Source organism: Brassica napus, chromosome A9, assembly GCF_020379485.1.
Source record: "Brassica napus cultivar Da-Ae chromosome A9, Da-Ae, whole genome shotgun sequence".
Classification (NCBI taxonomy): domain Eukaryota; kingdom Viridiplantae; phylum Streptophyta; class Magnoliopsida; order Brassicales; family Brassicaceae; genus Brassica; species Brassica napus.
The window spans coordinates 14133003-14156536 of record NC_063442.1 but is presented as its reverse complement, the minus strand read 5'-3'; the positions used below and the strand labels follow the sequence as shown (position 1 = coordinate 14156536).

General features: G+C 33.3%; 5 protein-coding genes across 5 annotated transcripts; 2 read left to right on the top strand and 3 right to left on the bottom strand.

Annotated features, from left to right (window-relative positions):
- Positions 1–17: 17 nt before the first annotated feature.
- Positions 18–2075, bottom strand: LOC106411556 (WD repeat-containing protein 53). Its single transcript, XM_013852342.3, has 10 exons — positions 1862–2075; positions 1678–1774; positions 1526–1587; positions 1374–1436; positions 1240–1299; positions 1096–1152; positions 968–1010; positions 826–903; positions 334–734; positions 18–228 (listed from the first exon to the last, which is right to left on the bottom strand). Exons 1-10 carry the CDS (start codon positions 2033–2035, stop codon positions 139–141), a joined length of 1125 nt encoding a protein of 374 aa, XP_013707796.3. The 5' UTR covers positions 2036–2075; the 3' UTR covers positions 18–138.
- Positions 2076–2192: 117 nt separating this feature from the next.
- Positions 2193–5483, top strand: LOC111201001 (ubiquitin domain-containing protein 1). The gene is made up of 4 exons (XM_022692774.2): positions 2193–3333; positions 3631–3753; positions 3839–3958; positions 4049–5483. The coding sequence occupies exons 1-4, from the start codon at positions 3291–3293 to the stop codon at positions 4117–4119; spliced, it is 357 nt and encodes a 118-aa protein (XP_022548495.2). The 5' UTR covers positions 2193–3290; the 3' UTR covers positions 4120–5483.
- A 1624-nt stretch (positions 5484–7107) lies between these two features.
- On the top strand, positions 7108–11390 carry LOC106366748 (protein STICHEL-like 4). The gene is made up of 6 exons (XM_013806410.3): positions 7108–9607; positions 9703–9922; positions 10032–10400; positions 10471–10816; positions 10912–10975; positions 11079–11390. The coding sequence occupies exons 1-6, from the start codon at positions 7883–7885 to the stop codon at positions 11178–11180; spliced, it is 2826 nt and encodes a 941-aa protein (XP_013661864.2). The 5' UTR covers positions 7108–7882; the 3' UTR covers positions 11181–11390.
- Positions 11391–12398: 1008 nt separating this feature from the next.
- Positions 12399–14842, bottom strand: LOC106441301 (mitochondrial outer membrane protein porin 3-like). Its single transcript, XM_013883133.3, has 7 exons — positions 14701–14842; positions 14169–14236; positions 13913–14023; positions 13729–13815; positions 13447–13648; positions 13182–13347; positions 12399–12989 (listed from the first exon to the last, which is right to left on the bottom strand). Exons 1-5 carry the CDS (start codon positions 14840–14842, stop codon positions 13487–13489), a joined length of 570 nt encoding a protein of 189 aa, XP_013738587.2. The 3' UTR covers positions 12399–12989; positions 13182–13347; positions 13447–13486.
- Positions 14843–17898: 3056 nt separating this feature from the next.
- Positions 17899–19703, bottom strand: LOC106410698 (heat stress transcription factor A-4c). Its single transcript, XM_048740646.1, has 3 exons — positions 19398–19703; positions 18908–19157; positions 17899–18845 (listed from the first exon to the last, which is right to left on the bottom strand). Exons 2-3 carry the CDS (start codon positions 19121–19123, stop codon positions 18039–18041), a joined length of 1023 nt encoding a protein of 340 aa, XP_048596603.1. The 5' UTR covers positions 19124–19157; positions 19398–19703; the 3' UTR covers positions 17899–18038.
- Positions 19704–23534: the final 3831 nt, after the last annotated feature.

Here is a 23534-nt window from a genome sequence, read left to right as displayed (position 1 = left end):
CTTATATACAACAAGCATAGTAGAGTAAAAATTTCACCAGTTTTAAGTAACAACAAATAACTAACTTGTGGATCAAGCAACCATTCATAGGCCCATAAAGCCTTCGTAACAAAAGTGAACGCACTCTGAGGTCAAGACTCAAGAGATTGAGTAAACCTTGACTACTCTTGTTGTATCACAGACCACAAGATTCTCAGAATCAGACTGATTCGTGCATAGCCAATTCACCTGTTTAAAACAAAACAAAACGAAAGCTAGTTAAATTAGATGCCAATAAACAAAAATGGCAAAAGCTAAAAGAACAATGAGAGAGCTCTTTCTCTTCTCAATCACCTTCTTGCTCAGGTCAATATTCAAATGGAGGAGATCTCTGTTATCGTTATTGTCTGAATCAAGACATCTAACGCAATCCCAGATTTTAACCGACTTATCATTACCACCTGAGATCAAGAATCTACCCTTTTCCTGAAACTGAGAAAACGCTACACAAGAAACAGCAGCTTTGTGTCCACCAACAGAGTAATCTAAACACACCCTTTTGGCCACATTGTTTCTGCTGCTTCCTTTTGATGCTCCTTTTCGCGAAAGCTCTGATTCGATATTGATCAAATCTACAATTCCGTCACCTCTAGCAACGGCGCATATCTTGTCTAACTTATCAACCATGTCCATTTCCGGAACAGCTATCGAGTGAACAAACGCAGGGTTTAGACATTGTCCTGAGTTATCAGAGCCTGAAAGATTAACAGCAAAATGATCAGAGGTTTAATGATGAATATACATGTGTGTGGCTTAAGGAACCCGAATCAGCGGCTTAGGGCTTACTGAAGTCTATAATCTTTTGCGAGCGACCTTTTGAGAAATCCCACAAAACAAGCTTTGCATCAAGTCCACCGGTAATAACTGTAAGAAAGTAGACGACACTTTAGAAACCTTAAAGAGGTGATAACAATAGTTTGTTCGTTACCTTCCCAAGGTCTCCATGGAATGAATTGCACAGAACTGCATATCTTTAATGTTATACATTAAGGTGTGAGTGACTTGAGTTTTGTACAGAAACGAGTAAAACATAACAAGGCTAAAATAAAAGGATACACTTGTATGACCAGCTCTAAGGGTTTTATAAAGACACTTCTGGCCAACGTCGATAATCTGTGTTCATTAAACCGAAGAAAAAATCCCACAAAACTTATGTTTATGTCATCTTTCAAGTATTAAGAACAACCATTATTGAGGTACCTTGACATCACCAGAATCATCAGCAGAAGAAAGAAAAGATGATCTTCCATTGCATACCACCTACCGAAACCAAAAGATGTTTAATAGAAATCTGATGAACTTTCAGAAAGTAATGGTTTTTTAAGTTTATCTACCTGGTTTACTTCATCTTTGTTGTAACTGTAACTCTCTAATGGCTTCCAAGAACCAGCACTTAGCTATGAAAACGAAAAAACAGAGAGAAGCTTTTAATCTAAGTGAAGAATTATGTTTTATAGTTTAATCAAAGTTTGGATTTTTCTTTTACCATATGAACATCGAAAGACTTGATTTCGTTTCCATGAGAAGCATAGAGAATGTCCTCGTTACCTGAATCAAGTAAAACAATAATCCACAAACCGAAACAAAGAGATGAAAAACTGAGATAGAACCAAAAAAAAAAAAAAAAAGAGATAAAACCTGTCTTGAAACAAAGAGATGAAACTGGTTCTGTCCCAACGTCAAAGGTGAACTGGACATCTTTACATCGCAAATCAAACCAGCAAACGCAACCATCCTGTAATCGAAGCGAAAGTAACTATTAATAATAACGAAACCCTAGATGCATCGGAAAAAATGAAAAGGAGGTTTCAGTTAGAGAGACCTCGCCGGAAGTGACAACAAGTCCGGGCCGGTCACGAGAAGCTATACAACACGTGGCGGTCGCTTTGTGGCCTCTCAGCTTCCTTGGTTCCGCCATTGCCATTAACTGTGTGATAGTTATCTCCGGCGAATGCTCAGTTTCAGTTCTAATAAGTGCTTGTGATACAAAAACCATTGCAGCCGGAACCTAACCGAACCTGACCAAAACTTAAGCCAAAACTGAACCAGGACTTTTCTATAAACCATTTGGTTTTGTTTTTGAAATAACCATTGAACCGAAATCAATTTTAGTTTCTTTTATAAAAAAAAAACGCAAAGTACAATTACAAATAAATAGAATCCGTCTGTATCTTTTATAAATTTGCACGATTAGATAATAAGGTTCTGGAAATTTGACAACACATCAGAATCAAAACCATTTTTGTTTCTTCAAGCAATACATTGATAGATTTATATAATCGACATAAAATGCATTTATCAAACCTAAAAAAAATCCCTCATCAAAAACACTTTTTTCTTGTCAATCAAAAATTATCCTTTATAGATTCATACCGACCAAACAAAAACAATCTTTCACATATTTAAATGAATTTGAATAAATAACCGTTAACATTAAACCAAGAAAGAATCACTGGGTTATTAGCTTGAGCAACATCCAAATTTCTTCACAGCTGAAACATTAATTTTTACTGATATCTATTTATCTCCTTTCGACAGAACATTAGCGGATTCGCTCGCTGCTTCCATGACTTTTTTGCTCACATGCAGTAAATCTGAGTGAGAACTTCCGTGAAAGCAAGCGTTCTCGACATTAGTGGCATCGAGAGCCAGCCGATGTCTCCATGAAGCAAAAGAGATTCTTTCTCCGCGAATGACTAATTTGCATCTTCGGTCTGAATACCCACAAGATGGTGTAGATCAAACTTGTTGTCCACGAGCATCAGTTAGGATCAGTGTGGTTTCTGAGTCCTTTGAGCCTTGGTATAGCTCGGTATGTCTGACGGGAGTCGAACCCGGGTCTATTGCTTGGAAGGCAAAATTATCCTAACCGTTGGACTACATATGCTACTGTTTCGATAAGTACAAAACCGTTTTAAATCTTTAGCCGTAGTACTACCGGCAAAAACTGTATTACCGACGCGGGCGTTATAAAAATCGGATTATTTTTCTATGCTACTAATATGACGTGGCAAGTAAAAAAAGTAACTATATAAACTGGATACGGGTACGGCTAAGAGGAGGTCTGTCTCAGTTTCAGAGTCAGTACAGAATAGACGCGACTCTTGACGTCCTCCGGCGCTTCTTCCGCCGCGAAACTCTTTTCTACTATCAGTCTTCTCCGGTTTAACCCCGGCGGCAGAGTTTGTGCTCGCGTTGCTAACTCGATCGCTTGAAGCAACTTTCAGTTTACCCTACCAAACTTTTCGAGGATGGGCTGCATAGGATCTTCTCACGCCAGAAACGAAGGCGGAGGTGAGTCGAATCGGTTTTCTTGTAACCTTTTTGGTCATCGCTTCGATCGTCTCTCGTGTTCGTTTTGAAGTTCTGTCTCTTTCGTAGGGTTTATAGCATCACACGCTGAGCTGAGATGATTCGTGTGTTTCTTCTTGCTCGTTTTCAATCTACGTCTTCGTACTTGTGATTCCTGGAGAGATTGCATGATGTTTAATTAGTAAAGATTTCAAAATCTTGAACATTGTTCTTGAACGTTCTACGTATGCAAGATCCTCCTGTTTCCTTGTGTTTCATGAGTTTTGTATGTTTTGACAGCAAGACGCGAGAAAATCAAGAAACCTAAACCGTGGGCGCATACCGAGCCAATCACAAGGGCACAGCTTATGAACATGCGTGAGGAGTTTTGGGATACTTCTCCACACTATGGTGGTCAAAGAGGTGTATATATGTTTCTTATAGTCTTCATTTGATTGAACTTATGAGCATTTTTTTGAAACTGAGTTAAATTATTACTGATAATCAGAGATTTGGGATGCACTTCGAGCTGCTGCTGAAGCTGAACTGACACTAGCGCAGACAATTATTGACAGTGCAGGCGTGATTGTTCAAGGCCGTGATCTAACATTGTGTTGGGATGAAAGAGGTTTTGCAAAAACAACATATATCTGATTCTTGTTTTTCATTTCTTTTTTTGTGTTACCTTACTGGGATGATTTATTTACTCAATACGCAGGTGCTAAATATGAGCTTCCTAGGTATGTTCTAAGTGAGCCCACGAATCTGATCCGAGAGCAGGGACAGTAACCTCTATGAAGGTTGACACAATGACATAGAGAGCAAAGCTTAGTATAATATTAGTATAAGAAGCAATAGAAGACTAGATATAATCTGAAGCAAGTCTCGTATTCTTTACTTTTAGCAAAGATATTAATAGAAAAGATACACACTCTGTACAGTTTACTATATGTACCGTCAGGATTTCTTCTAAACCTTTTTGGGTCAAAATGATATACTGAACATTACTGTTGAGACAGCTTATACGCACTTTTGCATATTATTGATCAATTGTGAGTTTACTACAGAACAAAGATTTAAATTTTCAAACAGTTGACAAATAGAAAAATATAGAGAAAATTCAAAATAAATTAGGTCTTTGGATTAAATGTACTTGTATGTCACTAGGTTTGTTATAAAAAGATTCCGTCCACCTTTTTTTATTAAAATATCTCGAAAATCACAAAACTCTTAAGAACATATTGTGTCAGAAATGGTCTTCATCTCCCAAATTATCATGTCTTTTTGTTCTTTGGATTTTGGACCTAGTCACTAGCCAATCACAATATTTAATTAAAAATAGTATTTATTTTTACCTTGGTATATAACGCATGTCAGTATAAATTATTAACTACTGATTGTTAATTAATGTAGTCAATAATTGTTGTTTAATTGAGTAGTATCTTCTTTTAATTCAAATCAGTCTCGTATTATATACTCCCTCCGTTTTTCAATACAAGTCGTTTGAGAGATATTTTTTTGTTTCAAATTATATGTCGTTTTCAGTTTTCTATGTAATATTTATTAATAATTAATGATGTATGACCAATGATAATATATCTTCTATTTTTTATTGGTTGAGTTGTGGTTAGGTAAATAATTAACGATGTTTTTGTTTCGAAAATATAAGAAATTAATGATTTTCTTAATCTGTAAAATGACTTATATTAAAAAACAGAGGGAGTATTTGCTAGTGTCAAAGGACAGATTGATCCTAACCTTTGTTTGTTTGAATGAGATGATTGGATTGCATTGGATTGCAATCAGTCTAGTAATCACTTTTAATGGTTTTAGGTTTATTGAAATTACTTATGTATGATGTATGCATAATGCATCTTTAATTCAAAATAGTATTTATTTTTACCTTGGTATATAACGCACGTCAGTATAAATTATTAACTATTGATAGTTAATTAACGTAGTCAATAACTGTTGTTTAATTGAGTAGTATCTTCTTTTAATTCAAACTAGGATAAGACACCATGCGCGCATGATGAGTTTATTTGCCCATGATGAGTTTATTTGTATATATTATCGATAGTTTTTTTAATATATTTGATCATTTTATTTATACATATACAATCTTTTTTATTATTATATAATTTCTTTCCGATGGACTGGATCAATTTTTATTAAAAATTATGGAACTAAACTATAATTAATATATAATGGGTTGATCGGATTGGACATTTAACAAATTATAACACAAGAACTTTATTTTTTTCTACCGAACACATTCTTGAAAAATGTGAACATTACTGTTTTCACAGTTGAATTATTTTGACATTTATTTTCTTTATGATTTTGAAAAGTTTCAGATCAACCATCGAATTGATACAAGTCATTTTAATGCTTTTAGTCGTATGCTTAAGGATAACTTACATTTTTATAATTTTAAGTCGTTTTACAAAATTCAAAATATAACATATAAGAAAAAAATCTAACATATAAGAAAAATATAACATATAAAGCTTCCTCATTTTGTAATTTAAAGTCGTTTTAAAAACTCTAAAATATAACATATAGGTTTCCTCATTTTTTTAATTTAAAGTCATTTAAAAAAATCAAAATAACATATAAGAAAAAATCTAATTTTTATTATATGGTAATGTGATTGTTTTTTTAATAATAAAATTAAACAAAAAAATGAAGAAGGATGCAAAAATTGTTATCAAATCTTTATTATTCATAATCATTAATTGATATATATGTTAATTATATTAGGTAATTCCGTAGCTTTTATTTAAGGAAAAATATACGTCTTATATTTTGAGTTAATATTATGTTCCCTAGTAATTAGATTTGGACCAACATTTTTTTCAATCGATTCTTAAGCTGACATGTAAGCTAAATTGATATACTAATTAAGTGACACCTAAACATGATCTCTTTTTAATTAGTACAAACTTAAAGTTACAACTTTTTAAACGATCGTCAATTAATATATAGGGGATCAGTCCTCGTATTATTTGCTAGTGTCAAAGGACAGATTGATCCCAACCTTTGTTTGCTTGAATGACATGATTGGATTGCAATCAGTCTAGTAATCACTTTTAATGGTTTTAGGTTTATTGAAATTACTTATGTATGCTGTATGCTTAATGCATGTTTGGATAAACAACTCCCAACTTTAACAACATAATCATCATTAAATGTGCTCACGTGACATTGAGTCATTGACCATCGTACCATAATTATTATCGTCCAGAGTTTTATATTTACATTTTGTTACTTTCTTGTTTTGGTCCAGTTTCTTATCTCTTCTCTTAGAAAATTCTTGTTTTCCATAATTTTGAGAATTACTTTTACTGTTATTAGCTTTAAGCCATTCATCTATTAATTAATGAATAAAACTAGTACTCGGCTGTGATTCAAACATTTTGAGAACATCATATTCACTCTGTTAATATATTCTTGCTGTTTTTTGACTTTTTTTCTTAACATTTATACCTAATTTTTTTTTTACCGAACTTTGTATCTACCATTTGACTTTTTAAAAAAAAAACAAAACAAAAAAGAACTCACACAAAAATGACAGTAGCTCTGCAGTGGGGATAATCCGGTCACTAAACTGTGTGTTTAGAACATTGGTTAATTAAACATAAATGAAAAGAATCTTTTGATGTCAAAAAAAAAAAACAGAAATGGAAAGAGATTCCATAAAACTGAGGGGATAGCTTCTTATAGTGTTTAGTCAAAAAGGCTATTAACATAAAAGTTACTAGTATCATTTTCTCACTTCAAACTTTTGCACAAAAGAATCGACTTGCGTTTCTAACTTCAGATTCCGAAGAAAACACACAAAAAAGGTTACCAATGTTCAAAGGTCCGACCTCTTTGGTCTCCGTTTTTAAACGAATAGTGCCATTTTTTTAGTGTTTCTCTATCTATAGTAGTATTTTATTGTTCTCTTCCCGCAAACGGACAAACCGCTTTATTGTCAATGTGCTCTGCTTCCTTTCAAAACTGCCTCTGTGTTCGTGTCTGTAAACAGATCTCAAAACCCCCTCTACTTTTTCTCTCTCAAGATTCCCACTCTTTCTCCCTCTAAAACTTTCAAAACACACACACAAAATCCATCAAAAGCTCTCAGGTTCGTTCTTCATGTGAAAGTTTGGTTAAAAGAAGAGAGACATCTTTTCAAAACGGCGTCGTTCCTGTTTACTCCCTTTTCGGTGTTTAATACTCTTGTGGTGGATTCCCACTTGCCATCTATCTCTATCTTCACTCTTTGTTCATGTTTTGTCTTTGGTCTCAATAGAAAAGTTTGAATGTTTTAGTACCAAACAAACCAAATATTTTACATCTTTGCGATTTACTCTTCACTTGTTTGTTTTGGTAAGTTCAGTCAATCTTGGGGATATTATTACCAAAGTTGGTTATTCAAATTTGGAAAGTTGAAAGATTTTCACACAAGAAAATGAGATACAGCTCGATTTGGTTCTTGGACAGCTACTACTTATACAAGCTTCTTCTCTTGAAGAAAACAGACCATTTCTTCTTCTTCTGATCAATGACTACTACTAGGGTGGCTTCTTCCCGTGTTCAGAAAGATCCAAATGGAGACATCGGTGAGCATCTTCGTAACCATATTCACTTAACCAACTCTATCCACTTGAAGAACCATATGCACAACAACAACAAACATGGTCCGGTTTCAACAGACCGGTCTCTTCTCATGAGAGATCTCGTCCTTCTTCAGAGATCAAGATCTCTCAGAGACCCATCAGCGAACCGGAACTCTCCTTCTTCCAACGGTGTGGTTCATAAGGAGGGAACAAGAAGAAGAAGCAGAAGAAGATCCGTTGATCAGAATGTGGCAAAGAAATCTGGTCTTAGGTTGTCTAGTTCGTCTCCAGTTCTGAATTTTGGTACATCTAAAGTGACCCCTTCTGATGAAAGGTGCGATGAGAGTTATGCGAATGAGGTTTATAGTGTTGCTTCGGTTAAATCGAAAGATATGGCTAATGAGGCTAATATCAAGACTCTGTCTGATCAGTTAAACGAGGTTTTAGGTGATGAAAGTGATGATGTGGTTTCTAGTAACGTTCCAGCGCGAGGTAACGGGCCTAGAAGACGGAAGTTTAGAGGAGCGAGGAGAGCGGGAAGGGCCGTTACTGTTAGAGACAATGTTGTTGGTAACAAGAGTGAGATGTCTCTTGCTGAGAAGTATGAGGAAGAAGAAGGAACACAGAGAGAACATGACATGACTAGAGCTGTTCCAAGAAACGGTTGTGGACTTCCGTTTAACTGGTCAAGAATCCATCATAGAGGCAGAACCTTCCTCGATATAGCTGGTCGGAGTTTATCTTGTGGTATGTCTGATTCAAAAGGAAGAAAAAGGTTAACCGATATGTCAATCTCGTCTGCTTCAAGCTCCTCTTTCGCCAAACCTGACCGCAAGGCGTTACCTCTTTTAGTCGACAGCGGAGACAATGAAGGCTGGCAGCATGATTACTCCGGCGAGTTGGGTGTTTTCGCTGACGATTTGCTCAAGAATGGTGAGAAAAGCAGCAGTAGAAATGCTCGGCGGCACCATCAAAGCTTTACGCAGAAGTACGCTCCAAGAACGTTCCAAGATGTTGTTGGACAGAGCCTGGTTGTTCAGGCTCTGTCCAACGCGGTTGCTAAACAAAGAGTGGGACTTCTTTATGTCTTCCACGGTTCGAATGGAACCGGGAAAACTTCGTGTGCTCGCGTTTTCGCTAGAGCTTTGAACTGTTATTCTCCAGAACAGTCAAAGCCTTGCGGTGTTTGCAGCTCATGTGTTTCTTATGATAACGGTAAGAGCCGGAACATTCGGGAGATGGGTCCAGTAAATAGCTTCGACTTTGAAAATCTGAACATCTCTCAGAAGGATAGGAGGCATCATCATCATCACAAAGTGTTCATATTCGAAGATTGCGATGCTATGTCAACAGCTTGTTGGAATGCGCTTTCAAAAGTCGTGGACCGAGCACCTAGTCGTGTTGTTTTCATTCTTGTCTGCTCGAATCTTGACGCCTTGCCTCACATTGTTGTTTCGAGGTGCCAGAGATTCTTCTTCCCTAAGCTTAAAGACGCGGATATCATCGGTTCTTTGCAACGGATTGCATCAAAGGAAGAGATTGATATCGATAAAGACGCGTTGAAGCTAGTTGCTTCGAGATCAGATGGTTCCTTGAGAGACGCTGAGATGACACTAGAACAGCTGAGTTTGCTCGGAACAAGAATCTCTGTTCCTTTAGTTCAAGAACTGGTAATCTCTAATTATTTTTACCAAAAATCAAACACATTTTTCGATAGTTTTCATTGATTCTCATTTTTATTAATTTGTTTTTTTTTTTTTTTCAGGTTGGGTTAATCTCTGATGAGAAGTTAGTTGATCTTCTTGATCTAGCTTTATCCGCGGATACTGTGAACACCGTGAAGAATCTGAGAATGATAATGGAAACTGGTGTAGAACCGTTAGCTTTAATGTCGCAGCTCGCAACCGTCATAACCGATATCCTCGCCGGAAGCTATGACTTTGCTAAAGATCAACATAAAAGAAAGTTTTTCCGGCAACACCCATGTGAGTTTCAAACATTTTGCCATACTAATTGAGAAATAATTATTTGTAATCAGGGCCGGTTGTAAGTTGTAACAGTAATAACTAACTTTTGTGGTGGTTGTTGTTGTAGTGTGCAAAGAAGATATGGAGAAGCTGAGACAAGCTTTGAAAACGCTGTCCGAATCAGAGAAACAGTTGAGAGTATCAAACGATAAAATAACTTGGCTCACTGCTGCGTTGCTTCAGCTAGCTCCTGATCAACGATACTTGCTTCCTCCTGGCTCTTCTGCTGATGCTAGCTTTAACCCTAGTCCTAGTCCTTGTAAGGACGCTGCCGGGGAAGTTAGAGGTCGGAGTGGAGGAGAAGGTTTCAGTAGCGTAGTAAACCGACCTTCGGTTGAAGATATTTGGTTGGCGGTTGTAGAGAATGTTCGAGTTAACGGTTTAAGAGAGTTTCTCTATAGAGAAGGGAAGATCTTTTCTATTAGTATCGGTTCAGGTAAGACTAAGAGCATTTCAAATTGAAAAAAGAATTTATGATTCGATACTAACTTTGTTGTGTGTTGCAGCTCCTACGGTTCAGTTAATGTTCAATTCTCCAGTAACGAGAATAACGGCTGAGAATTTTAGAGATCATATTTTGGGAGCGTTTGAGGCGGTTCTTGGAGCTCCGGTCACGTTAGAGATCAGAATTGAGTCAAAGAAAGACCAGAAAAATGTCGGTGGAAGAAGTGAAATCATTGAACTGGAGGATGAATCTGAATCTGTAGTGACTCGGGAGGCGAACGAAAACAAGAACCAGAGCATAGTGAGAGGAAAAGTCTCGTTGGCTCAAGTGATTAAGCAAGGTGAAGGAAGCAGTTGGTCGAGACGCAAAGCTCTGTTGATTGCAGAGAAGCTTGAACATGAGAATCTGTAAGACATATTAACCGAAACTTGTTCCTTCATGTTGGTTCTTAACATGTGTTTTGTTGTGTTGATAATTTGCTTTATTATTTCTTTTTTTACAGGAGGCTTGAATCTAGGTCAAGAAGCTTGATATGTTGGAAAGCGTTGAGAAGCGTACGTCGCAAGGTAAACAAAACGTTCGGTTTCAACACGCAAGTTTTCATCTTTAGGGGAAAAAAAAGATTAGATCTTTGTTGGTTAATTTTTAATTGAAACATTTGAAATGTAGCTATGGCGATTGAAGATGAGAACCAGAAAGGTGCGTTTGCATTCGTTGTGGAAGCTTGTCTCGAGTGGGAAATGCTTACCATTGAGATCTTCTAGATTATAGATAGGCTGTTTTCAATTACTAAAAGTATTGAGAAAATAGTTCGTCCTTTGTTTTCTTTCTCTTCTTTTTAATATTTGCAGATTTTTTAAAAGTACTAGATCATTTCTCCGCGCTACGCGCGGATAGTATATTTAAATTTGTTACATTTATCATTTTTATTTATATGTGAATTTATGTATATTAAATTATATATAACTAATTTTTAAATTAGATTTTTTTATATTTTTATTTTTAAGTAAGTATTTCTATTATATAACACAATTAACTAATAAAATATGAAGAATCAAGTCTGAGATTTTAGAGTTACGTAAAAAATTATAATTATGTATAGAACATAAATTATCTTAGTTTAAAAGATCGGAATCTCATCTCGAATAAATTTACGAAAGAAAAAATACTCCAGTAACCTACTTAAAATATAAAACCTCATTTTCAAGAAAAAAAACGTACTTAATAATATTTTTTACGTGTAATAGTTGAAAATTGACAATTGAATATCGATCTAGAATATTATTTTAATATATCTAATGGTAAATAATAATTGTAATAAACAAATTTTGAATTTTTTAATATTACATGAATTAGAAGTTTTTAAAATCTAAAATCTATTTTATTAACATAATATATTTTTATTCATTTATAATTTTGATGTTACAAAATATCCTATTTGGATGATATTTTATAGTGGAAAACAATAAATCGAAATATCCTATGATGGTATTTGAAACTTTTTTAAAACTAAAAAAAATTTCTTCACATTTTTTAAATCAAATTATTTGGAATGAAAAAATATTAAAAAATATTTGAAAAACGATTTTATAAGACTTTAATAAATTTTTTATATATTTCATAAAACGATTAAAATATCCAATTATAGTAATTTAAAAATATATTAATTAATGAATATTTAAATTTTAAAAGATTTTTCCAAAGACTAAAATTTCTTTAAAAAACCTTAAAACTTGTATCAAATTTTTCTAGGATTTACTCAAATCTCGAATTTTATTGGATTTACTCAAATCTCGAAAAAAATTGATTCAATAAGCCCCACTAAGATTATTTTAATGTATTTCAAAAGACTTATGTATGTTTTGTGTACTTTCTTTTATAAACACACTGGAAACCAAACTCAAGGGTCCTGATTCACATAAGGTCATTGATAGAAGATAATAACCTAACACCATAGTTTGTTTTGACACATTTTCGACAATTTAGATAGAGGCTCGCAAACAAAAAAAAAGTCTATTTAGTTAAAAGCTCTAAACAAAAAGTCAACAAATTAGTGTACTGAAAAAGTAATTAATACATGGTAATAAGAAACTAACTCTAACTTAGCATTTCTCATTCTCTTTTTGGGGACATTTCTGAGTTCCAAACAAACATCCTCAGCTTTCTCAAACCATGTCCCGTCTTTCCCCACCATTAAGGAATGGTGGACCAGAACCATTGACATGAAATTTCAATATGATTAAATTCTGAGTACACACTATCAGGGAATATGTAGGGAAAAGAAAAGGAAAGCACTGGAAATGATACCATTATTTTAACAAAAGTTGTAGTGGAGTTATATGGAAAACGTGCCTTCTTGGGTGCATGATCCGGTGTTGGGACGATGGGGTCGTTCCCAATGCTGCCGCATACAGTAGCCTAGACAGATGCATGTTAGTTCCACCAGACGTTGTTGATCGCTGACAGCTTTCTCGATTACATGTGGTTCCCCTGCACTGTGTTTGTCTCCATTAAATTTCTTGGAGAAAAGAGAGATTATGATCCACACATATTGTCTCCAGAGCCACCGTTACCTGTTAGCTGGAGGAAAGAGAGATTATGATCATGTTAACACGGAAGTAACTAAGTTGAACTCTCATATAGAAAAACATGAGGTCAATTATGCAAATGATGTGTCAAAAATCTGTCAAAAATGTTGGTTTTAGAAGACGTTGACGTCATTCAGAGATGCAAGAGATCGTGCATCACTGATGCTTTGACTTTAAATTATACCTGATAGCTTGAGCTGAAAAGTGTAGGTTCTACCACCAATGTCTCTGCGGGGAATCAGTATCGGGTTTGTTTTGGACCCTGGACCATGCATCGCAATAGCCTCCTTTTAGATAACAATTACAGCCACTAAGTGGTGCTGTGTGAAACAAACCATGAGATGTCCAGCCTGTATAACAAACGTTGGGAGATAATTTTATCATCTTAAACTTATATATGCTACCAAAATAAAGTGTCTGATACTTCAAAATAAGTGCTCGGCAATTACATGTTACTGTAAATTCCTCAACCGCATCATGTATTCATTTTTAGCTGTTTTTAAAGTTGCCAGATTCAGTGTCAAAGGACACATCGGTACCAAGAGCCAAGACACTGGTTCCAATCACACCGGAGAAATTGACAACAGGGTTGGTTGTCAATCCAACGCTGGTGCAAATACCAGCATGTGGGTGCAGATACTGGAGCTCCACCTGAGAACAAAACACGCAAACCATGTTTGTTAAACATATTCCCTACATAACAAAACTATAAATGAAAGTTATTGATTTACTTTAGCAGATTTCTGATCAGGCACCTTGGCGCTAACGATTGCCTTCAATCCAGGGGTAGCCTCGTCATAGGTAAAAATGGTAAGGATCTGAAATAAAAGCAGAAAGTAACATGTCAAAAGAAAAGGTTATATTGAATATCTAAAGACAAGTTATGTGATGATGGTCTTATGTATTATTGCTTACAGAAGAATCATAAGCAACTTTGATATCAACAGTGAAATTCTTGTTCTTCACTTGGGTAGCTACATCACCCACAAACCAATTTCCCTTGTTTGTTCCACTTGTAGTGATTGCCTACAAAATAAAAACATCAACTTCATCACATGAAAAAAAACCTCGAGTTTAAAGTTTATGACTTCTAATAAGAAAGCTTATAACAAAGACTAATCATCACATAAAGCGCAAAGCTTTATTCCAACATTAACATACAGAGACTTACAACACCGGTTGAAGAGTAAGTGGTGATAGTGAGCTTCTGGTCTCCTTGGTAATCCTTGTACAAAAGATCTACAATCCAAAGGCAACAAATTCAAAAACTCATTCTACCATCAAAAAAATGAACCAATAAGACACCAAAAGTTCACGTAATGCAACAACTCAAAATACTATGTTAATGCCTTCAAACGCGAACTCATATAAAAAAATCACCTTTATCTCCCGTAGTGTCTATAACAGATCATAACAACATTTGTAACTTGTAAGAGGTAAAGAAAGGGAGCTTACGTGTTCAAAATGGTCAGGATTTCCTTGATAGCTTTGACTTTCACCCCTTCGGTGGCTGAAAACATTAAAATCAATCGATATTATTATTCCCACAAAAATCTAAACTTTCGGGATCTTTTCGTTTTCCTATGAAGTTCAAAAACATAAGACATAATCAGAAAGGATATTTCCCAAAGTTTCTAAATTGTCGTCTGAATATATATATATATATATATATGAGATAAAATCTAGAGGATGGACACACTGACAGAGTGACAGATGAAGAAACCATGCGATGCCACACCCAAAGGTCTTAAGAAAGCATCGGAGATTTGAATAGGTCTTATCATCAACCTTAATCTGAAGCCTCCTAAAGACTCTTTCATTGTTAAGTTTTGTATCCACCTTCATTTCCGACTTGTCCCTGATCCTCACTGGTTCAGATCAATTTAAAATTAGAACAGATTTCGTTACTAAAAAAACAGAACGGAATAAAAATTCTATAATACCTATATCAAAACCGAAAGCTATGGATTTCTTCGGAGATACAAATGAAGGTGAGAAGCCAAAATAAGAGATTGTAGAGGATTTGGAAGAGGTTAATAAAGATCGTGCGTAGAGTCATAAAGATAGTAACAAAAATGATATGCCGGAAGAGGAAGCGTCCTCAAACGAAGGATCGCGAAGAAGACGACGGCTGACCTACATAAACCAGAAAAAAAGTCAGCCCATGAAGACATAAACCAGAAATCATTAATATGATGGATAGCCCATAGCCCACTCGTTTTAAGAAAAAAATAGTGTGGGTCCCACAACAGCTTTAGGAGAGGCAAAAGTGCCTCATTGAGAGAGCATCGTGTTTATCCGTTTCGGGGGTTTTTTTCTTTCTAATTGTACACGTGACGAAGCCCATTAAAACCACATTGAAGCCCATTCAAAAACAACAGCTTAGGAAATCCTACGTGTATTATTGAAATGTTTTGATTGGTCGAATAAATTTGTTGACGTGGACACTCTGAAATCACTTTATATCGGGCTTTTAGTATAGGATAGATTATTTGTAGCATTTTATATATTTTTCTCAAAAATTAGATCCGAGTTAAATTTACTGTTTTCGGGTATAATTAAGTGGCAATGCCGCAATAGAAAATAAATGATGATAGTAAAAATGATAATAAAGAAAATGAATTATTAAGGGCCTGACTGGTTCAAACGCAGCGGTTGCGGGAGTTTGTGGATGCGGGCGGTTGCAGTTTCTAGCGGTTTTAAGAGATTTGTACGACTGGTACTGCGGTTAAAAATTGGTGCGTTTGCGGAAGACTTATGACTGGTTAACTATCAAATGCGGTAACACTCAAATAATAAATTAACAATATTTACATTTAATATAATTATAAAAATATCAAAAATCATAAAATTATAATAAATATAAAATTTATATTTAGAAAGTTATAATTTTAATTTTTGAAAATTTATTGAAATTGTTTTTATTATATATTTTTTCATAATTTCAATTTTAAAATTTTTATTAAATATTTTTACTTTTGTATATATATTGTTTTAAAAAAAAGAAAAAAATTTTACCCTCCCGCAACCGTCCGCAACCGCAAACGCTAGCTGGAACCAGCTTTTGAATTTATGAGATCCATAGCGCTTTGAAGCGGTTTAAAGCGATTTTGAGTGATTGTTGCAAACCGCCGACAACCGCTACCAACCGCAAAAGCTGCGTTTGCGGGTGGTAGCGGAAAAACCAGTCGCCCCCTTAAGTTTTACATGGTCGTATGATTTGTGAACTTTGTATACGGATATCCAAATTTAACAACTTTCATTTTTGTCAAAATAACTAAATAAGCATTCTAAGTTTTCGTTTTAACTTGCTAAAATTTGTTATATCCATATATAGGAACCTTCTCATTTTTTTTTTGTAACACTCCATGTATAGGAAATCAGGAATAACAATGTCCTAGAATTTTAACCACAAACTTTTGTCGTTTTTTTGTCATTTGCAAATAACAAATTAGAAAATTACATTTATTTAATCTTCTCAATTAAAAGAGAAGTACCATTTTTATTTACCATAAAAAGTCATATTAACTTTATTAGGTCAATTTCATAAATTACATTTATTTAATTATTTAAATTAATCTATTAAATATATAAAGATATTAATAATAAATCAATTTTAACTGTAAATTTAAATTTTATTTTTAGTTATAACAAAATGTTGAGAAAAAATCTAACAAAATCTTTTTAAAAATTTAAAATATTTTATTTAAACTAATACTATTGATTAATTTCGTAATTAATAATATATACAATTATACATTAATTTAAATAAGATTTTATTATAAAACAAAATAAAATTGTATGCTATTTTCAAATTTTATAATTATATTATATATCTTCTTTATTAAAAGAAATGCCATAAAAATTCATACTAGGTCTATTTCATCAATAACATCTATTTGATTATTTAAGTTAATCTATTTAATATATAACATTTTGAAAAAATATTATAAATTATATAGATATTAATAAATAAATTTTAACTGTAAATTTAAATTTTATTTTTACTTATAACAAAATATGTTGGAAACAATCTAACAAAATCTTGATAAAATATGTCAAAAAAATGTCAAAAAAAAAAAATCTTGATAAAATTTTATTTTTTTTAAATTAATGAAGCGATTGATTTCATAATTAATAATATAGTATTATTATCATGTATTTACTTATAAAATCCAAAAATATACTAAAATAAATAACATAGAAATATAAATTATGCTAAGAAAATATCAGTTATATAGTATAACTAAATAAAATTTTAAAATATATTGTATTCAGTCTGTAAAATTAGAAAAAAAAATAAAGGAGATTCTCAATTTGTTTATTTCATACTATGAATTCATTTTACCAAACTCGAAAATATATTAATATAGAATAACAATTAATAATAAAGTAAAATGTATAAAACAAATCATTATACATTAGTAATATCGAATAAAAAACATAACCAATAACATTATAGATTTACATAATATATAACACTAAAATATAAATTATATCTTTGAAAGTTTTGCGATGGTATATGTTATATATTTATAAAATGAAAATCTACCCGCACGGATGTGCGGGTGAAAAATCTAGTTAACATTATAATCTTTGCTATATTTAAGCAATTTCCTTAATTTACCACTTAATTTTTTCTTTACATCAACCGCTTGTTGATTTAAGAGCTTCTTTAACTGTCCAATCGAGTAAGATATCCAATTGATTCATTGAACTTCGTAGGCAACCAGTAAACGCGTCCACAATAGCCTTCACCCAGGAGACCAGGGTTGAATGCCCAGCAACGGAGCCTTTTTATTTAAATTTCTTTTGTCTTCTCTCTCTCTACCCCTATTTGACTCTTTGGTCTTTATACTAAAACAAGTCACAGCTTTATAGGAAAGGTCGTGAAGGTAAAATCAATCCAGAGCCAATATGCATCTATATTACTCTTCCCCCAAAACAATAGCGTACAGAAACAGAATAAACAATGAACCACAAGACAGTGATCTCAGAAGTAGTAATAAAAAAAAATCTATTTTACAAAAGAGCTTAAATATCAAGCTCTCTCTGCAATATCATTTACATTCTTAGCATTCCACCAAAACGTCCTTCCATCTCCAATCTTATTTGCATCAACATCTCTTCTCTCTGACTGAACTTCCTGCTGTTCAATCGATCCCGGATTCTCTGTCAAACACTGCTCCCAGAACACATCGTTAACCCCTGTCTTTGGAGCAGCAACAGCTATGGTAACAGGCTCTGCGTTCATATCAATCTTTGTTGACTTGGCTCTGTTATCTCCATTACTTAGACTCTCCGCGCAGCTAGTTGACTCGTTCACATCAATATCCATACCCTTGTCGCAAGATTCCGTGACAAGATTCTCCAAGAACGTTAAGGAAGACTCCAACTTCTCCACCTGCGCTGCGTGTGACCGGCTCGGAGGAAGAGAAGTCTCTGTCTCTTGCAGCTTTCTTTTCCTTCTCTCGTGGGTTTCTAGGTTCAGAGAAAGCCCTGGCTTTTCCAAAACCTGTGAAACGAATGTCACTATCGATCTCTGACGCTGCTCCATGTGCTGTAACCGGTCTTTCAACGCTGTTACTTGCAGCTCGAACCCTTTACGCTCAAGCTCTTGGTTCTGTAAATCCGCGAGAAGGACTTCTTTCTCCCTCTTCAGCCTCTCGATCTGATCCTTCATGCTCTGTCTCTCTGATTCAGACAAAGGACTCTGCGCTTGTAGGTTCTGTAACGAGTGGCTGTGAACCGGTTTTCGCCTGTGGATGTTCTTCATTAGGTAAGGCTGGCCTCTAACGAAATCTTCGTTTGCGAACTCCCATTTCTCCGGATCGACTTTTCTGAAACCCTATAACACACACAAAAGGGTTAAGGACGAGCAAAGAGATGATAGAAAGACAGGAGCTTTACATATGTGTTGAGCTGGCGGATGAAGCTGGAGAAGTTCTTGTGTTTGAAGAATCTTGGAAGAAGGTCTTTCGAAAACTCGGCGGGGCTCTTGACGATGAAGCTTTTGTTGTGGTCGCTCCAAGATATGATTGAGTCAGAGGAGGAATCATCTACCATTTCATATGTTTTGGTGAGGAATGGTGGGAGTGAGGTTGAGACTCCATTGTTTTCATCCATCTTATTAACCAGTTAAAATCCAAACCTGAATAAACTAAATAAAAAATGCAAAATCTCAGTTCCTTGATTCCAACAATAAACATTGAAATAAAAACCAAAACTTTTAATTTACAAGCTTCCAAATTCGACAAATGAAACAACAAAACGAAATCTTTAGATGAATTCACATAAACCCTTTTAACTAAAAAAAAAAACTCATAACTTAAGCCAAAATCAGACACAAGCGAATCAAAACCAAACAAAACCTCAGACAGAACCAATCGAAAAATCTTACAGCAACTAATTCGATGTTCTTGTCCTCTCGAATTCCTGATCAAACGGACCAGATGACTGGAGAAGACTAGGCCGATCCCGACGGGCGCAGATCGGAAAACAAAAAAGAATATTCGAAGCAGAGAGATTGATTGAAGATCAAGCAGGGATCGCCCGTGAGACTAAAGGAATCGAATTATCGAAGAGAGAAGAACGTAAAGCAAAAGGGGTGGGTTTGAGGATTAGAGAGGCTTCGGCTATGGCTTTGGCCTCCTACCAAAGGTATGAAATGGCAACACAACAACTCCACGGGTTTGGTGGTCTTTTTTTTCCTTTTTTTTTTTTTTGGTGATATCTCCTCCTTTGTACTTGTTTTTGGATTTTTTTTTTTTTTGTAAATGTATATGATAATTAATTTTGACTTCAATAATTAACTTGTTAATTTGTACTCTATATATACTGTATTAATTTCAGGAATTTTATATTTAGAAATACTTCAAAATATTTAACTAATACTGTTTACTTTAAGGAATGGTTAACTAAATATTTAACGATATTTTTGAATATATATTTAGAGTTGGAATATAATTCAAGTAACATGTACTAATTTTACCTTACAAAGTGTTAGAATAAATTTGCGTACTTTTTTTTAGTATCACGTGAAGTAAGCAATAACAGGCATCAACAATGATCAAAACTAATGTTTAATTGATCTTTAGAGGAAAAATTGTCAATTCTTCCCCCATGAACTTATTTCTTCAGGTTTATTGATACACGGTTTATTGAAACAAGCTAAAAACCGCATGAACTAATTAACTTTTAAAAATTTAGTCATAAATTTTTAAAATATGGTCAAATGCACCAAACTGTAAATGATTTTGCTTTAATTACTGATGTGGTTCCTATGTGGCTGCCAAGTGAAAAAAATGGTTTATCTTATATATTAAAACAGAAGTCACAACTTTGATTCATGTATGATTTTTAAAAAAATGGACCCTCACTAGAAATCAGTTATCATTCATTTAGTACTAATAATATGGATTAATAATATATCATTCTTAATATAACATCGACTCCTAAAAACTCGGATTGGTTAACAAATTCACATTTATTCATGTGTAATATTTTTATTTGGATCATCATTTAATATTTGTATTAAATGTATTTCTTTAATGCCAATATATAATATTTTAACTACTTAAATCATAATATAATTTGATATATTTTAATTTAAAATATAAATATATATATTTAATTTTCTTAACAAATTTGTTGAAAAACATTGTAACAATATCTTAATTATCAAAAATTGTATATAAATATTTTCACTAATTTTATAATTAGTAATGAAATTAATGTTATTATGCATTTATATATATATATATATATATATATATATATATATATACTCAGTTATCTTTTATAAAATGAAAAAAATTATATCAAATTTTATTATTTTATAGTTATATCTATCATTTTAAAAACAAACATTGTATTTAACTAAATATGATAAAATTATCTTAAACTGATAAATTAATATAATATGTTGGTAGAACGGGTTAACATTAATAAATTAGATAATGTATGTATAAAATTAACTTATCTTAAACTTTATATATATATATATAGTTATTATATTAAATGAATAAACATAAAAAAAATATTGATAAAAAGAATTTAGCGCTTTGATTTACGGATCAAGATCATAATAATTGAATAAAACAATTTTAAAATATATATAATAAAAATACCAAATATATGTGATGATTTGAAATAATCAATTAACTTACAGCATGAAAACTATCAAATTATTATATTTAAAATAATTATATATAAACATTTAAATATATAAGTAACTTTAAAAATATATTTTAATTATGTAAAATATATATATAAACATGAAAATTAATATCCGCACGGTTGTGCGGGTACAAATCTAGTTTTGGTTTTAAAAATCGATCAGATCATTAAAACGACATCACTTTGTGATCTTTTTGTTTTTGTTTTAATATATGTCATAAGGCTACTTGATTTTTTTATCGTTTTTTATATTTTATTTTAACCTATTTCGATCCGACATTAAAAGTTTAATGGTCTCCATCGTTCTGTTCCTTGCTGACTCTGTTTCATCCCTTACTTTTAATTAATATCTACCAGTTGGAGAGAAACAGATTCAATGCAAAGTTGCAAACAACGCTTATTAAATCGTCGGAGAAATCAGATGGCTTAACGGCGGCAACGAAACGCTATTCTGGCGATGGTCCAGAGGTTTAATCCTCATCGAAAACAAGCGAAGTTTACATATTCTCATTAGTCGATGAAGACCAATGTTTTTTAAAACCGGACCTACCTGATGGTTGAACTAGGTTCGATCATGAACCGGTTACATAGCCGGGTTGGATCTATTAATTGGTTCGACTATGAATCAGTCACGTAGCAGAATTGGATCTCAAAATTATTAAACTGATAAAAATTATTAAAACTATCAAAAAAACTAATAACCATCCATATGAACATAAAACTAGTTTATATGGATGATGTTTTATATTTTAAATTTATTTATATTTTAATTGTGTATCATACTTACTAAAATTACTTTTAAATTTATTTGCTAGAAATATATTAAACCAGATTATTAGACTAAGTTTGATACGGTCGAACCATATTGAACCATGATCCAAAAATTATTCGGTTCAACTTCCGGTCTGGTTTTAAAAACACTGACGAAGACATAAAGATCATCGATCCCGGAAAATTTTAACGACACTGGAGATATTTTCTTACGACGGCGCACCGTTAGTTGGTTCCGGCAAAGGTATTCGTTACCAGGAACGGAGTAGTGCTTACATTGAAATATTGTTTAAATATTTGTCTAATGTTAAAAACTTAAAAACTTAATAGCCTAGTGGACATGTATTCTTATGTCACTCTTTTACCAAGGTTCGACTCCCCTAGGTCACATTTACAAAAAGATCACATAGTTACGTTATATGATCGATGGAACAGCTTATGAAGTTCTTTACAATCAAAAGTGGTTGTTCGAATCAAGCTGAATTTAGATGGGATAGTGAATAAATTCAAAGTTCGTCTTGTGGTCAAGGACTCAAGGGGTTTAATCAAGAAGAAATCATTGACTGTCTAGAAACTGAAAGTTTCAGCAAGAAAACTGCAAATCTTACGTTAACACATTACACATCCCTGATATTCAGTTTGCTAAGAATTTCATTTGTCAACGTATGAATTTTACTATCTATCAGACGTGGTCTTCTGAAAAGAATTATGTGTTACCTAAGAGGTACAAGTTCACTTGGGATATCTATCACGAAGTCTTCATCTCTATTGTTTCTAAATAGTCCATAACCTCTCTGCCCGTTCCTCCTTTAAGGCAGCTAAAGCACAAACTTTAGACCACATAAATTTTTTAAAAAAATTTGGGCCACATCTTAAATTTTGTGTACATGCAAGCTTTTTTCATTTGTTTGAGTTGATATTAATACCAAAACTGCATGATCTTCCTTCATTTTTACAAGTTTTCATTTCATTTTGTAATGTTATAGCTACCAAAATGACATTAAAAGGAAATTTAACTTATTTGACAAACAAAAGAAATTTTTCCCAGCCGTGATTTTTAAAATACTTTGATCATTTTGATGGACACACATAATTTTGTCTTTGAGACGATGTTTTAAAGGAGACAAAAAAATTCTATAAATGTCACATTTTCTTCAAATGCTTTAAGCCACCTAATGGTTTGGGACGGCACTGTCTCTACTGGTGGCAGTTTCAACAAAACCTATTACTGTTTGTCTTCTCAACGGTAAATAGAACCAATCTCAATCCTCTCAAATCTTTATGTACTAATGATAAGTTTTCCAACTGTCAAGTGAAGATAGTGTGAATTCTGCTATATATGATTCTAAAGCAGCTTACTATAGTGTATTCATAATTGTATTAATCAAAAGTATCATTCAGAAATCATTATGTTTTTGCTTTCTTATCATCCACGGCTTCGCCGTTAAAAAGAGTTAGAGGATGATCATCGCATTGTTTGCTTATAACAACTACAATATACTAGCCGCAAATCAGTATTTTGCTTCTTTTTTTTAGAGCTAATCAGTATTTTGTTTTCAATAAAGAAAATCATATTGTTTGACTAATA

Bases quoted from the DNA above. Each gene is read 5' to 3' on its own strand.
- LOC111201001 (XM_022692774.2), top strand. From the start codon at position 3,291: ATGGGCTGCATAGGATCTTCTCACGCCAGAAACGAAGGCGGAG. The intron at 3,754-3,838 runs GTGTATATATGT...ACTGATAATCAG, and splicing joins ACACTATGGTGGTCAAAGAG to AGATTTGGGATGCACTTCGA. The intron at 3,959-4,048 runs GTTTTGCAAAAA...CTCAATACGCAG, and splicing joins ATTGTGTTGGGATGAAAGAG to GTGCTAAATATGAGCTTCCT.
- LOC106441301 (XM_013883133.3), bottom strand. From the start codon at position 14,842: ATGAAGGTGGATACAAAACTTAACAATGAAAGAGTCTTTAGGAGGCTT. The intron at 14,024-14,168 runs GTAAGTCTCTGT...TTTATTTTGTAG, and splicing joins CTTACTCTTCAACCGGTGTT to GCAATCACTACAAGTGGAAC. The intron at 13,649-13,728 runs GTAAATCAATAA...TTTTGTTCTCAG, and splicing joins CTGATCAGAAATCTGCTAAA to GTGGAGCTCCAGTATCTGCA.
- LOC106411556 (XM_013852342.3), bottom strand. From the start codon at position 2,035: ATGGTTTTTGTATCACAAGCACTTATTAGAACTGAAACTGAGCATTCG. The intron at 1,300-1,373 runs GTAGATAAACTT...TGGTTTCGGTAG, and splicing joins ACAAAGATGAAGTAAACCAG to GTGGTATGCAATGGAAGATC. The intron at 1,153-1,239 runs GTACCTCAATAA...TAATGAACACAG, and splicing joins ATGATTCTGGTGATGTCAAG to ATTATCGACGTTGGCCAGAA.
- LOC106366748 (XM_013806410.3), top strand. From the start codon at position 7,883: ATGACTACTACTAGGGTGGCTTCTTCCCGTGTTCAGAAAGATCCAAAT. The intron at 9,608-9,702 runs GTAATCTCTAAT...TTTTTTTTTCAG, and splicing joins TTCCTTTAGTTCAAGAACTG to GTTGGGTTAATCTCTGATGA. The intron at 10,817-10,911 runs GTAAGACATATT...CTTTTTTTACAG, and splicing joins AAGCTTGAACATGAGAATCT to GAGGCTTGAATCTAGGTCAA.
- LOC106410698 (XM_048740646.1), bottom strand. From the start codon at position 19,123: ATGGATGAAAACAATGGAGTCTCAACCTCACTCCCACCATTCCTCACC. The intron at 18,846-18,907 runs GTAAAGCTCCTG...TGTGTGTTATAG, and splicing joins TCCGCCAGCTCAACACATAT to GGTTTCAGAAAAGTCGATCC.